Source organism: Sceloporus occidentalis, unplaced genomic scaffold (assembly GCF_023333645.1).
Source record: "Sceloporus occidentalis isolate IW3139 unplaced genomic scaffold, rSceOcc1.0.p SCAF_3, whole genome shotgun sequence".
Classification (NCBI taxonomy): Eukaryota; Metazoa; Chordata; class Lepidosauria; order Squamata; family Phrynosomatidae; genus Sceloporus; species Sceloporus occidentalis.
The window spans coordinates 249,213,922-249,229,288 of NW_028316983.1; the positions used below are offsets into that span (position 1 = coordinate 249,213,922).

General features: G+C 51.7%; 1 protein-coding gene across 2 annotated transcripts in view; it reads right to left on the reverse strand.

Annotated features, from left to right (window-relative positions):
* Window positions 1–23: 23 nt before the first annotated feature.
* The window catches only part of NUGGC (nuclear GTPase, germinal center associated), a 58,842-nt gene continuing 43,498 nt past the window's right edge, over window positions 24–15,367 (reverse strand). Inside the window, exons 24-27 of one of the 2 annotated variants that reach the window (XM_089518195.1) lie at window positions 14,792–15,030; window positions 13,450–13,591; window positions 6,174–6,216; window positions 24–3,898 (exon numbers count right to left, since the gene is read on the reverse strand). In XM_089518195.1, coding sequence (XP_089374321.1) covers window positions 3,828–3,898; window positions 6,174–6,216; window positions 13,450–13,591; window positions 14,792–15,030 — 495 coding nt within the window. In that variant the 3' untranslated portion in view covers window positions 24–3,827. The remainder of the gene's footprint in view (window positions 3,899–6,173; window positions 6,217–13,449; window positions 13,592–14,791; window positions 15,031–15,367) is intronic. The other variant, XM_089518196.1, reaches the window with a different exon arrangement.

The following is a 15,367-nucleotide window of genomic DNA, read 5'->3' on the forward strand; positions in this document are numbered from 1 at the left end:
CTCCTATATTTTTGTATAGAATCATAATAAATAATAAATAATAAAACTTTTATTTGTATCCCGCTTTTCTGTGACTAGACAATCAAAGCGGCTCAGAACCCATTAAAATATCCACATTTACAACAATTGTGTCCCAAACTTAAAACAGGATTAAACATGTTACAATTAAAATATCGATTAAAACAGAATTATAAACGACAACGCAGAAAGAACCACAACCCAGAAACATCACCCAAGGAGACTTTCCGCTGTGCTTTATGCAACCGGACCTGTTTATCCCGAAATGGCTTTTTTAGTCACCAACGCACTTGTACAAAACGCAGGATCACGAGTCCTTCCTGAATCTTCGTTCGCGAAGCAAAGCCAGAGAGATATAAAACAAGGACAGAGCGGTGGGCTAATAATCCATGATGTAGGGAGCAGTCATTCTGTGGCCGGGCGCTTTATTCAGGAAGGACTGCCGGAAGAGCTCCGTCTTGACAGCATCTTTAAAGCTGTCTAAGCTGGCAATGTGACGGATCTCGTCCGTCCGTCCCATAGTTTGGGAGCCATTGCAGAGAAGGCCCTCTGGGAGGGAGCAGTTAGTCTGGTCTTTAAAGGCTGCAAGAGATTCCTCCCAGAGGACCGGAGGGTGCAGCGGGGCGGATTATATGGGAGCAGGCGATCCCTCAAATAGGTGGGTCCCAAGCCATGGAGGGCTTTGAAGGTTATAACCAACACCTTGTTCTGTGCCCAGAAACTAATAGGCAGTCAGTGAAGAGATTTTAGGACGGCTGTTATTCGGTCACTCCTAGTTTTTCCAGCGACCAGCCTGGCTGCCATATTTTGCACTAGTTGAGGTTTCCAGGCTAGGCACAAGGGTCGCCCCATGTAGTGCGCAGTTGTGAGGTTACCAGCGAATGTACAACAGTTTCTAGGTCCTTTACATCCAGGAAAAAGGGCGCAGCTGGCGTATCAGCCGGAGCTGATAGCAGGCACTCCTGATCATCGCATTCACTTGGTTCGTCATGTGAAGCGATGGATCTAGGAGCCCCCCCAGAGTGCGAACACAGTCCTTTGTGGAGAGCATGAGCCCATCTAGGACTGGAGGTTGCAACCCTAGACCTGGTTTGGGGGCCCCTACTGTAAGTACCTCCGTTTGGTCTGGATTCAGCCTGAGTTCGTTTTTCCTTATCCAGCCCATTACCGCTTCAAGACACTGATGGAGGGGCGAAATGCCATCTGTTGTCATAGCTGCTGATCGGGACATGGAGAAATATATTTGGGTGTCATCAGTGTACTGATAACACCTGCCCTATGTCGGCAAATGATTTCCCCCAGCGGCTTCCTATGAATGTTGAATAGCATCAGGGACAGGATGGCGCCTTGAGGGACGCCACATTTAAGCTCCGTTTTCGAGGAGCGACTGTCCCCGAACATCACCCTCTCGGAATCAACCCGAGAGGAAGGACCGGAACCACTGGAGTGCAGTGCCACTGCTTCCTAACTCTCCCAGGCGTTCCAAGAGGATGTCGTGATCTATTGTGTCGGAGGCCGCTGAGAGGTCTAGAAGCACCAACAGGGTTAGGCTTCCTCTGGCAATGCCTAGACGAGGGTCTTCAGCCAGAGCAACCATGGCAGTCTCCACCCCAAATCCTGTCCTGAAGCCGATTTGAAATTAGTCTAGATGACTTGAAGGGAGACAGCCCTCTCGGTCACCTTGCTCAAAAAGGGCAGATGGGAGACAGGCCTGTAGTTCTTCATATCCAGGGGGTCCAGAGAAGGTTTTTTCAGGAGCGGTCTAACAACCGTCTCTTCCTAGAGTTGGAAGAGACCCCCAGGGGCCATCCAACCCAACCCTCTTCTTCTGCCATGCAGGAATTCACAATCAAAGCAGCCCTGACAGATGGCTATCCAGCCTCCATTTAAAAACCTCAACCACCATTCTTTGGTCCCTGCCCCTTCTTTAGTATTTAAAGGCTGTGTACCTGCAAACAACTCTTCAGGGCAGATTAGAGCCAAGCCATGATGAAGTGGATGGGGAGGCAGGGAAGAAAAGGGGAGGGGGCCCAGACAGCAAAAAAAAACCCCATTGTCAAGGCTGGAATTAAGTTCTTTAGTGTCCCTTTGGAAAAATAAGAGCTGTTTCTTCAATTTCAGTTTTTATAATAATGCTTATTAATGAAACCTTTGCATTGAACAACACCTTTGAAAACAAGCTGCAAGCAGGCAGAGGTGGATCCCAGCAAACCGGGATTAATAAGACGCTGACGGCTGATCCGGCACAAAAGGCTCCTCAAGAGGCAGCCCATCCACCAATGCAGGAGGCTGGAATCCCTCACAATAAAGTAGCTCAACAATACCCTCAAATAGTGCAAATTGTATTATTTTATAAAACAAAACAAAAGTGCAGAAGCCTAGACTTGGAAGCAAGGTGGCTGCTGGACACTGCTCAGGAGAGGAAGCTCCTAGTGCTCTAGAAAAGAGAAAGGCAGATGGTTTTGTTTTAAAGGGAACACAGACTGTGGCAGGAAACAGAAGAGAAACGTCAGATCTACCAAAACCAACCACTCAGGAGGAATCGCTGATGAATCCAGGGCTACATACAGCAAGCGATCTGTTCAAAGTGTATTATAGCTAAGCAGGGGAAAGCCGATTACTGGGAACCCATCTAATGGTCCGTAGCCAGTATCAAGGGGTTTAGTCCGCTTTCAGGATGTAAAAGCAAAAACCAGACAGAGGGAGAAGCAAAAGAGGACAGGACCATGTGCAGCTGCTTTATGGGAGACATTTTCTGACACCACAAAATCTCAGGAAAATGTTTTGCTCCTTCTCTGAAAATGCCCTTCCTTCCACCAGAAGAGAGCAAGCTAAGGAGCTCTCCATCATGAGATACACAATCTGCTCTCCTGCTTCAGTTCTCACAGCCAAACAAGAACAAGGCAACCAGGACCAGCAAACTAGCAAGGGCTCAAGTCGTGCATTCTGCAAAAAGACCCACCTGCGGGTTTTGAGCAACTACTTCAAAACAACCCAGGCGGCACATGGCAGGGCCCAGAACCATTCATTCCCACTTGTTAAGACTCTCAATCAGCAATATTGAGAGTTAGGTTGAAGGGAATCATTCACTCCTACTTTACAAAGTCCTGGGGCAAAGCAGCATTAAGAGCTCTCAATAAAGCAGAGGAATTGCCTCAGAGAATGCCTTGGTCAAGAGGAGTCCTCAGGGCTGTTGCAGAATTAGAATTGGAGATACCCGCAGGGACCTCCAGTCCAACCCGATTCTGCCATGCACAAAGACTCAGCCAAAGCAGATGGCCATCCAGCCCATGTTGAAAAACCTTCAAAGAAGGAGACTTGGCCACACTCCCAGGCTCTCTCTCAAATGTGCCTCTGGCAGAAGAAGAGCCAGCCCCATGTCCCTGCCTTGCCAATATCACACTCTTTGTGGCGCAGGGTCAAGAGCAAAGCAAAAACGACACCTTCCCTGCCGCCGGTGCCAGTGTGGGGCAAGGAGGAAAGCAGGGCCTTGCAGCTTTCCCACAAATTACAATGGTCACTTCAGCCCAGGAAGGCCTGGGATGCAGAGGCAAAGTAAAGCTTAGCAAAGGCCTTTCCACTCAGCATGCAGAGTCCAAAAGCAAAGACCTCCTGAAGGTTCCCTTCAAAAAAATTTGGAGGGGAGCACTGCATCTTTCTCATGCCAAGAAATGAGGCTCCACATGGACAGGTGCAGAAGCCAAAGCAGGTGGCAACCCTGGGAGATCTCAGTGGGTCATCCAGGAGTGATCAGGTGAACACATCTCTCTGCCCGAGTCCATCTTCTCAGCCTTCATTCTCCGCTTCTCCTACATGTTTGGATTTGAAGGCGATCCCCAAATTCCCTCTACAGCTCCAACACAGAGGACGCCTGTCATTTCTGGGAAGAGAAGAAGAACATCAGATTTACTACAGGTGGAATGCTGTGGGTGACCAGTGTGTGTAGTTATGCAAGCTGAGGTTACACAAGTGCATGTCTTTCTGCAGAGGTATCTGGTGCCTTCCTTGTGCAATTTCCAAACATCCCCTTTCCCCATCGCTGCCAGAGCTGTTTTCTGCCTGGGAATAGGTGAGAGGAAAGAGGGAGCAAGCAGGCAGCAAACAGTACCAGTTCTGCAGCCAGAAGAGAGCTGGGAGAACCGAGGCTGTCCTCCCAGATCTCCAGACAGTCACCTCTTCTGTAATGGGCAGCACTAAGCACCAGGCCCTGACGATCTGGGAGGAAACTTCATTTCTTCTTCTGCAGGTGCAAAACTGCAGCCTGGTCACCTCCCCACTCTCTGCCTGGGGAGAGTCAAAGGTTGCCTCCTTGAACCGGAAATAGCATGGAGCTGTGTGTATGGAACATTATGCTCCATATGCCTTGACGTGATAAGGTAGGCACCAAACTTTCAAGAGCCAAAGGCCTACCAAAGAACATCAGCAGCCTTTAACTCCTTGGAGCACATTCTCCTCAACCTGCTCCACCATCCCGCCCTCAGTCAGCTTGGCAAGGAAAAGGAGGACCACAAAGGTGGTGCTAAGCATGCCTCCTTCTCCAGGTAGCCCCCAGGCTGCTTCACGTACAAAGGTCCTTTGGATTAGCCAGTCTCAACCTCATGCTCAAGTGCGGATTAGCATGCGGAGGATCAGGAATCCACCACACAACCACTTGGCTCTGCTTAAGTTAAAGGTGGGGAATGTACCCCTGGGACCCATGTGAGTCCCCCCCCCCCCGGCCATTTCTGTGGCTCTTGACCCTTCCAAATTGCCCTGTTTTTGGCCAAACTGCCTCTTCTGGAAGCCTCAGCAGCTCCTCACCTTTTAAACGGGTTGCTGCGGAGAAAGACTCCGCACTGCTTAACATTAAAAAATGCCAGCATTTCCAGATGGACATGGACTACAAATTTTGGGGACATTTGGGAGGCAGGAAACTGGGCCTGGGATGTTCTCTTCTTTGGTGGAGCAGGGAGCACCACCAAAGCCCAACCATTGCATTGCCCAAGAAGGAGCGACTGCCTACAAAAAGAAGGCTCTGAGAGAAGTGAGATCCTGTCTGGGAAGATTTCCAGGGAGCTCTACCTGGCTTCTCTTTTCTGTTTGTCATTCACATAATTGTTTAAAAAATCCTTATTGCAAATATCATTTGCTAAAGTAATGGAATTAGTGGAGAGCTGCTATAATTTATATTCTCTCTTATTTAGGCTTCCCTTTTGTCTTCTTTTCTTTCTCACTACACATATGAGGAAGAGCCAGAAGCCAACAATCCAGCCGCCACATTAGGCTTGTCCCATCAATCTGCCTCTTTTGGGTTCTCTGTCCATCCCCACCACTCCAAGCCACCTTTTTGGGCAGCCAGAACTAATGGCACCTCTGTGCCGGTAGCCACTGGTCACCAGTCTGGCCTCTTCAAGAGGAATATTCAAGAGCCCACAATTCAAGAGGGATGTTGACAAGAGGAGTATAACCAAAATGGTGAAAAGTCTAGAAACCATGAAGCCCTCTGAGGAAAGACTTAGGGAGCCGGGGCTGTTTAGCTGGAGAAGAGACGGTTAAGAGGTGCTATGAGAGCCCCGTTTAAGTATTTGAAATTATGAGGATGGAGCAAGCTTGTTTTGTGCTGCTCCAGAGAATAGGACACAAAGGAGATATGGATGCTATCTGATGTTCTTTTTTGTTGCCTGTTTTACTGAACCATTTCCCGTATAGCTATGTATTTTATAAGTATTACCCTATTATTTCATAGGCTGTACGCCAGAGGCAGGCTTACTCTTTTTCTCTTTTATATTTATTGTTTGTATGTACAGCGCTGTGCAAATCTACACCGCAATAAATAAATAAATAAATAAATAAATAAATAAAGCAAGCGCCAGGAAAAGAGATTCTACCTAAACATGAGGAGAAACTTCCTGACAGTAAGAGCTGTTTGGCAGCGGAAGATACTGCTGCCTCAGAGAACGGTGGAGTCTCCTTCTTTGGAGCTCTTTAAACAGCGGCTGAGCGGCCACTGGGCACAGGAAGTGTTTTGACGGTGTCTTCCTGGGTGACCAATGGGGTTGGACTGGATGGCCACTGGGGTTCCAATGGTAAAATTCTATGTTTCTGTTCCAGGGCCTTCTGGTTGTGGGCTACACAGACTTACTGACCACTAGACTGTCCCTTTCTTGTGTCCTTACCTGAAGACCCAGGAATGGCCAAACCTTCCACCTTCATGGCCACCTGAAAAAATATTAAGCAAGAAGCAGAAGACTGTTGAGTGATATCAAATGACTGACCATTCCTGTCTTCCTTCCACTGTGACCCTAGCTGGCTCAAAACAAAGATTAATTTAGGCGGGGTACAGACTGTCCAAAAGGACGGCCTCCCTGCCAAACTGCGGCTTCCCGCTGGCAGAAAAAGAACCTGCCAAAAGTGGGTTCTTTTTGCATCACGCTTGTGACGCCCGAGTGCCTCAATGGCGCACTCATGACATCATAAGCACGGTGTGGCATGCGGTAGGCGTCTGTCAGGTCATAATTGCAGCACCCGTGTAGACAGGATACCAAAATTTGGGTACCACCAATACATACTAGGGTTAGGGAGCATGTACATGATACGTGCTCCCTAACCCTACTGACAACGCCACCACGCCACATTTTGCCTGTCTGTATGGGGCATATATTTAATTTGATCTATATCCCACCTTCCTCCAGCAAAGGACTCATAGCAGCTTACAACAAAATAAAACCATATACATTTTTACCCCCCCCCCCCCCCCCAACAGCAATCTTATTAAAACTCTTTGCCATGAACAGGGAGCTCCCTGCCCAGCTGCCTGGTCTAGGGGAGAGGAATGGCAAAGAGAGATGATTATTTGGTGGAGGAGTTTACACAACAGCCATCTTTGAACACCTGATGGACTTCTGTCGTGCGGAAAATGGAGCAAGCTTGTTTTTTTGCTACTCCAGAGAGTAGAACACATATATGTGAGTAACAAGAGAGAGATTCCAGTTAACATCAGAGCTTCTGGACAATAAAAGTTGCCTTAGACTCCTCTGCTGGCCTCCCCAGCTCCATAGTTCGATGATTTTAGGATTCCATAACAAACTGGGAAGGACAGGTTGCTTACCTGTAACAGTATTTCTTCGAGTGGTCATCTGCGAATCATACAAATGGGTTGTACTGCGCCTGCGCAGTGCCTTCGGAAACTTCTGGAATCACTGGGCAAAGTACACTTTGCAACAAATAGAAACTTTTTGGCGGTAGCTCCGCCCATCCCTTATAAAGCCCCTGCCTTCCCACTCTTTCCCAGTTCCGCAATTTTTCTGCCAAGCAGGCGATGGAAGAGCCAATAAGAGCAGGACACTGAGGGGATGGACGGGTGGGATTTGTATGTATTCGCAGATGACCACTCGAAGAAATACTGTTACAGGTAAGCAACCTGTCCTTCTTCTTCGTGGTCTCTGCGAATCATACAAATGGGTTGAGACTAGCAAGCTGAGGTTAATGGCGGAGGGAGTGTCCTGACACCGTGATTAACCAACAAGTGTTTATTTACAATCAATAAATGGATTCAAACATAGTCTCAGCGAGTCGTTTGTTTAAAGCTTATAAAACCCAAGTTTTCTCTCTCTCTTTTTTTTTTTAAATAACCCCTGAAGGGGCAAGGCTATGCCAATGATGAAATGTAATAGCCATCTAATCCCACCATTAACGCAATCCCGACACCAAGATAGCCTTGCCAAAGGCTGCATCTCTCTTGGCTCTGGTGTCCAACCTGTAATGTTTGATAAAGGTTAGAGGCTGCGACCATACTGCAGCTCTACAAATATCATCCAGAGGAACCCCTGACAAAAAGGCAGAAGAAGCTGCTACCGCCCTTGTGGTGTGGGAGCGAACCCTGACTGGCAAAGGCTTACCCAGGAGTTCATACGCCAGATGTATGGTGTTCGACACCCACTTAGAGAGTCTCTGTGCCGACACCGGCAGTCCCTTTTTCGGTCCCGAGTAGCACTGAAATAGTCTCTCGGAACGGCTCGAGTCTCTAGTCCTATCTAAATAGAAAGCAAGTGCCCTCCGGACATCCAGGGTGTGGAGAGCCCTCTCGGTGTCTGTGGTCGGGTTCGGTGCAAGGGTAGGAAGCACAATGTCCTGGCACATATGGAAGAGTGAGACGACTTTGGGTAGGAAGGTAATGTCTGTCCTGAGGACCACCTTGTCCAGGTGGAACCTGAGGAAGGGTTGGTGTCGCCTAAGGGCACAAAGCTCGCCAGCTCGACGAGCAGAAGTGATCGCCACCAAAAACACTGTCTTCCAAGTCAAGAGCCTGATGTCTGTAGTAGCCAGAGGCTCAAAGGGTCTAGACTGTAAAGCCCCCAACACACCCTCCAGTCTCCAAGCTGGGGGTGGCAAGGACACTTGTGGATTCAAATTGTTGTAGCCCTTCAGGAACCCCTTAACTAAGGGGTCTTTGAAAAGGGAGGGTTTGCCCTGGAACTGAAAACTTGACGAAATGGCCGACAGGTAACATTTGACAGAAGTGAGGCAGAGGCCCGAATCGACTAGGGACATCAAGAAGTCCAACACCACCGGTGTCGATATCTGAGCGGGTGAGAGGTGTCTGTCCGCCAGGAATTTGAGAAATCTGGCCCATTTTTGGGAGTAAGATTTGCGGGTGGCCGGTTTCTGGGCAGCCAGGATGACTCTCCGTACCGGTGACGGTAGGTGAGCTAGGGATGGATTCTCCATGCCACCAGGGGAAGGGTGTCGATGTCGGGATGACGAACGCGACCCCCTTGAACTGTTAGGAGATCCGGCCTGCGCTCGAGTCGGAGAAAGGTGTTCCGGGAGAGATGGAGGAGGCACGGGAACCAAGGCTGTCCTGGCCACCACGGGGTGATCAAAATGGCGTTGGTCGCATCCGACGTCATCTTGGACACTGTCCTGGTGATCAGAGGGAACGGGGGGAAGGCGTACAGCAGTACCCCTGACCAATCGAATCCGAACGCATCCCCGAGGGAGTCCTCGCCTTGCGTCCGGGAGCAGAACTGGGGACAATGGGTGTTGTGAACAGTCGCGAACAAGTCTATCAGTGGAGTTCCCCACCGAAGGAAGAGGTCTCTCACAGTGTCTGGATGAAGCCTCCACTCATGGCATGAGGACGGGGACCTGCTGAGGAGGTCCGCAAGGTCGTTTTGTGTCCCTGGCAGGTGTACTGCCTGGAGCTGGACGTGTCTGGCAATGCACCATTCCCAAACCCGGAGGGTGATGTCGAGGAGGGTGTGTGATCTGGTGCCTCCCTGTTTGTTCAGGTAGTACATCACCGTGGTGTTGTCTGTCCGGAGCTGTACGACCTTGTTGGAGATGGAGGATTCGAAGGCCCTTAACGCCTTTTCCACTGCAAGTAGCTCCAGGGCATTGATGTGTAGGGTCACTTCGTCGGGAGACCACACACCTTTTGTCCAAAGGTCCAGAGCGTAAGCTCCCCATCCGTGTTCTGATGCGTCCGTGGTTAGCACTATCTCTGGTTGGGGCTGTGAGAACGGCATGCCCGCGCAAACGTTCTGGGAGTCAAGCCACCAGTGGAGGGACCGGGCGACCGGCCTCGGGATGGAGAGGCGACGGGATGGTGAGTCGGTCTCCGGGTCGAAGACCGACAGGAACCAGGACTGAAGGGGTCGGGATCGAAGCCTCGCCCACGGTGTGACAAAGGTTGTGGATGCCATGTGCCCTAGGGCCACCTGGACGTCCCTGGCAATGACTCGTCTCCGGCCTATGCATTGTCGGACGGCCCGGCAAAGAGCTTGGAAGCGGTCGAGGGGCAGGAACGCCATACAGTTGGTGGAATCGAGGATTGATCCGATGAACCTTATCTGCTTGGTGGGAAGGAGCTGTGACTTCTCGAGGTTGACCACCAGTCCCAAGTCTCTTAGAAGAGCTAAAGTCTCTGCCGTGTGCTGGCGTAGCTCCTGACTTGAAGGGGCGACTATCAGCCAATTGTCCAGGTATGGGAATATCCTGATGCCCTGACGATGTAGATAGGACACCACCGGTGCCACGCACTTGGTGAAGACCCGTGGGGCTGTGCAGAGGCCGAAGGGTAAAACGTTGTATCTGTAGATGTCCGTCCCGACGGCAAAGGCTAGGAACCGGCGGTGGCTCTCTTGGATGCTGATATGGAAATAGGCGTCCTTCAAGTCGATGGTCGCAAACCACAGGCCCTGGTGCAATAGAGGCAAAATAGAGGCAAGTGTTACCATCCGGAACCGGCGATAGGAAAGGTAGGTATTGAGTGACCTCAAGTCCAGAATGGGCCTGATGCCCCCATCAGTCTTGGGGATCGTGAAGTAACGTGAGAAAAAAACATCTAGGGACGTTGGCGTCGTCGACGGGCGAGATGGCGCCCTTAGACAACAAGGTGCGTACTTCGTCAAGAAGGGTGTCTGAGGGGGAAGTGGATAGGAAAGCTCCAGTTGGGGGGAGCTCTTCGAATTCGAGGGCATAACCCCTGCAGACGATGGTGAGGGCCCAAGAATCGGTAGAGATTGAGGCCCAGGTGGTGGAAAAGGGCCTCAACCTATTTAAAAAACAGAGGGATGAGGTGGTGACGGAGTACGCGGCGTCCCTTCAATTCCTTTTCTTGTTCTGGTCGGGATCCTGTCTCCGGTAGTTCTTTTTATACTTGGGAGCAGAACGGCGACCCGAAGAAGAGGAGGACTGTGAGGGGTACCTCTGTCTGGATTGGTCCTGGCACTGGAAGGGGCGGTCCTGTTGGAAGGATCTCTGGCCCTGGCCGTACCACGGGCGGACGCTGGTGAAGCATTTGCGGGAAGAAGCCTGGGGAGAGGATGACATACCGTGCTTCTTCGCCGCTGTCCGCATCCAGTATTTAAAGTTCAGCTTTTCATCCGTCTTTCGGTGGAAGAGACCATCTTCGTCAAAGGGCATGTCCTCAATAGTGGTGCGGGCGTTCTGGTTGAGGTCCGATGATCTCAGCCATGCGTGTCTGCGTAGGGCAATCGCCGCGGCCATGGATCTTGCCGAGCAGTCTGTGGCATGTCTGGCTGATGTAATTAGCCAACTCCCAATGGAGTGTGCCTCATCCCGAACCTCCGAGAGGGTGCCCTGGGACTCATCAGGAAGGTCGGGGATCAGGGGGGAGATCTTCTCCATTAACCACTGAATGTATGCCCCCATGCACGCATTGTAATTGGCCACTCTGATCCCTAGGGCTGACGAAAAATAAGCTTTTTTAGCTAGAGCGTCCACCTTCTTAGCCTCCTTGTCCGCTGGCATCACGGAGGATTTCGGCGTGGATGCCCGTTGGGAGCCCTCTACGATGGCGGAATTTTGCCTTGGGTGGCCGAACAGCCACGACGGGGTGGTCGGCGCAATCCTGTAGAAGGACTCTATCTTGCGGTTACTGGCAGCCGTTGAGGCAGGCGCCTCCCACGAACGTCTTGCCAGCTTTTCTAGGGACGGCAGCAGAGGAATTGCAGGTGGAGTGGGAAGCTTCCCATGAATCCTCCGTTCTATGGGGTCTGAGGCCTCATCTTCCATCTGGGAAATCTGGATGTCAAGCGCGTTTCCCATCTTTATGACGTGTTCCGCAAAGGTGCGGACGTCATCCGAGGGTGAGACTGCACCCGGTTGAGCAAATTCTTGGACGGACGGTTGATAGTCGTCGACATCCGAAGCGCTAGATTCACTCCGCGTAGGGTACCGAACACGGGACGGGGCCTCGTCCTCCGACTCAAGATGCACCACTTCCAACTCGGGAGCTGTCTCTGTCCCGCGAGACGGTCCCGCAGCGGCCCGAGGAAGTCCGGTCAATGCCTCCGGTCTGGACCTCCAAGGGGGGGGGGGGCTCAAAGCGAGATGTGATGGAGTCACGGGGAACCGCCATGTAGTAAGTGTCGGTCTCGCTGTTGTAAAGATAATCTGGTTTCTTAGGCTCCCTCGGGGGAGAAGGTGAAGCAGCCCGGTGAACTAGGGCAGCGTGGACCACTGATCTGGGCATTGGAGTGATGGAACGCCGGTCGTGCCTGGAGCTCACTGGAGAGGCTGGTTCCGCGATGACGTCAATGGTGTCATCTGGCATGTGGCGAAACCTAGGCAGGCTTCGGCCTTCCCGTGGAGGACTACGGTGATGGCCCGAGAGAGTGGTGGGAGCTTCAGACGATTTAGAGCTCACAGCTGTGGGGACCTTGTCCTTGGGGCGAGAATCAGACGGTCTCCTCTCGACGGATGGTCGGTCCCGAGAGGCGTCCCTATGACGAGAGCCATCCGAATCCCTCTTGTCAGAGCGGTGACGCTTGGCCGGTGGGTGTTGATCTTCTAAGGAAGGCGTATGTGCTCTCTTGGAAGTCGAAGGTGACGCCGTCACCGCGACCGGGGTCACCGCCTTGGCGGTCGAAGACCTCGCAATCAAGTCTGCCGAGGCTGAAGGCTTCGGGACCGAAGATGTGGCGCCCGAGCCCTTTGAAGTCGAGGTCGAGGTCTTCGGGCCCGAGGATCTCGAGGCTGAAGCCTTCTGGGCGCTCGAGTCCTTATCAGAAGCGCGGCTCTCCTTAGAGCTCTTGTGGCGCTTATCCTTCTTGGACGGCCGAGGAACGTCTACCGAAGGAATCTCGGCGTCCGGCCCTTCACGAGGGGTCGCCTCCGAAACAGTTGGAAAGTCGGCCATGGGCTGTGTAGGGGTCTCTGAGAGAGTTGGCAATGACGCTGCCACGACCGAAGATGAAGGGCCCAGCGAAGCCATAGCGCCTGTAGTGAAGACCTTAGAATAGACGGCGGCCTTCAACCTAGTCTCCCGGTTCTTCCTCGCCTGGGGAGTGAGAGATTTACACAAGGGGCAAGATGCCGGGATGTGCGCCTCTCCCAAACACAGGAGACAAGCTGAGTGGGGGGTCTTGGCCAGGAATCTTGCCCCCGCAAACTGTGCACTTTTTGAAGGGCACCGATGGCATGGTATGCTTACGGTCTGTGGTCGGCGGTCCGAGGTCTACAACAGGGCCGGGTAAATTCGAAGGATGTGCGAAGTCGAACAGTCCGAGGTCGTTCACATTTCAAACAAGTCAAGGGTCAAGCAAAGAGTGGTCAAACAAACGGTCCGAGTCAAAACCAGTGATTCAGATTTGAGGATAAGCAGAGCGAAGTTCCCAAAGGCAGCAAACGCGGCGGAAAAAAGGAACTGGGGAAAGAGCGGGAAAGCAGGGGCTTTATAAGGGATGGGCAGAGCTACCGCCAAAAAGTTTCTATTTGTTGCAAAGTGTACTTTGCCCAGTGATTCCAGAAGTTTCCGAAGGCACTGCGCAGGCGCAGTACAACCCATTTGTATGATTCGCAGAGACCACGAAGAAGAAGGTGTGCTTCTATCCCTTTAAAGAAACTTTAACAGGTCAATGACACAATCCCATAGATGATGCCTCACCGAAGAGCACTGCAGGACCCTCACAGGTATCCAATACTTACATGGGTCTGAGGCGGGCCTGGAATCACGCTTGCCTTCTGCCTGCAGTCCTCTGGGGCTGGCGCTTGGCTTGTAGTGGGCAGCAAAGGGGAGGCAAAGTCTTGGAAACTGGGTTCTGGTTTGACTTGTGTCATCCCACTGTAGCTGGACAAAGACAGGGAAAGATACAGCAGCTGCTGCAAGTGATCCATCCCCTGAAAAACAGCCATGCTCTGACTGCACCCCACTTTCTGCTCCCCTTTCAAATTCTGCCCTCAGCACCAGCCAGACCCCTCCTATCAGTCTCCTCCACTGAAATACTTCATAAACATGGAAGGAAGAGGCTTCAGCTCTTCATTTCTATATTAGGATTGGCATAGGACCCTGTGGAAAACCAGTGTGGTATAGTGGTTTGAGTGTTGGATTACGACTCTGGAGACCAGGGTCTGATTCCCAGTTCAGCCATGAAACCCACTGGGTGACCTTGGGCAAGGCACACTCTCTCAGCCTTGGGAAGACAATGGCAAACCTCCTCTGAAGAAACCTTGCTAAGAAAGCCCCATGATAAGTTCACTTTAGAGTCGCCATAAGTTGGAAATGACTTGAAGGCACACAATAACCAATGAGGCCCTGTCCAGGGCAAGTGCCAGGAGCACCTGATCTGTAGGCCATGCTTGCAGCTAGAGGAGTGGATCTGATCAGCGCCTGGATGCCAGGCCCAGGACCCCAGTGGGACAAATGCTGTCTTAGACAGAGGCACTGAATGGCCCAGGAACCATGGAACCAAAGGCAACCCACAGCCTCCATCACAAGCCACTGAGGGCAAGCAGCTGAGGAAGTGTCTTGTCTCGCTGTGGCTCCACTCTTTCCAGCAATGCATCTTCAAAGCACCCCTTGAGGAACGTTAGCAGGGCCAGCTCTGCATGAGGAAGAAAAAGCCAAAGGTCCCTCCGCTCACAGCAGCAGCAGGGCTGGGAGGCAGGTCACCCCACTGCTCTGGTCCGCTTGACCCTGAGTCCTTGGGAAATGGCTACCAGCCACAGACTGACAGAAGTACTGCTGGCCAGGGAAGTGATCTTTTCTTCTCTGGCCAGCAGCAGCTTGACAGACCAGTGGGTCAGTGACCTAGCATAAGGGCAGCAGCATCTTGTTATCACCCCACACTCCCTTCCCATGATTTTTCAGAGGAGTGCAACAAGGTGACCCCAAACCCTGGAGGGCCCTTCTTTCTATGATGTCTGCATTCAGAAGTGGAACTTGTCTCTTGCCCTTGCCAGGAGGAAGAATCCCCACCTTCTCTAAGTAAGACCCCTCCAGCTGCTGCCTGCCTGGGCCCAAAACGCTAGAGGAGTGACAGGGACTTACTGCAGCAAAGGATGTCCGGTCAGGTCACCTCCTTCCCCAGGGACTGTGCCTTGGCCCTTGTGCCTCTTCTCCAGCTCTGGCTGGGGAGTCTCTCCAGCCCTTTTTTTGCCTCCTGGGTGCAAAGGAACTGGAGGATGCTGGGGCTGCTGCTGTGTGGCAGCGGAGGCTTTGGGGAGGGGCAGAGAAGCAGGAACAGCAAGGGTTTTGACCTCCTGGTTGGAAGCACTGCACACAGATGGCTGCAGGGAAAGAAAAATATTGACTTATTCTGTTCACTGGGAGATGGACTTCCAACAGCAAGGAAAACGTCCTGCAAGGCTTAAGGCGGAGAATGTGTTCCCAGCATCACAACTGAGCTCGACAGATCGGTCTGCACTGAAACACCCTCCCAACCTCCACTGTAAGGCTCAGGAATCCCCTCTGAGGAGAGACTTAGGGAGCTGGGTATCTTTTAGCCTAGAGAAGAGACACTTAAGAGGCGATATGATATCCCTGTTTAAATATTTGAAGGGATGTCATATTAAGGAGGGAGCAAGCTTGTTTTCTGCTGCTGCAGAGAACAGGACACATTGGGTG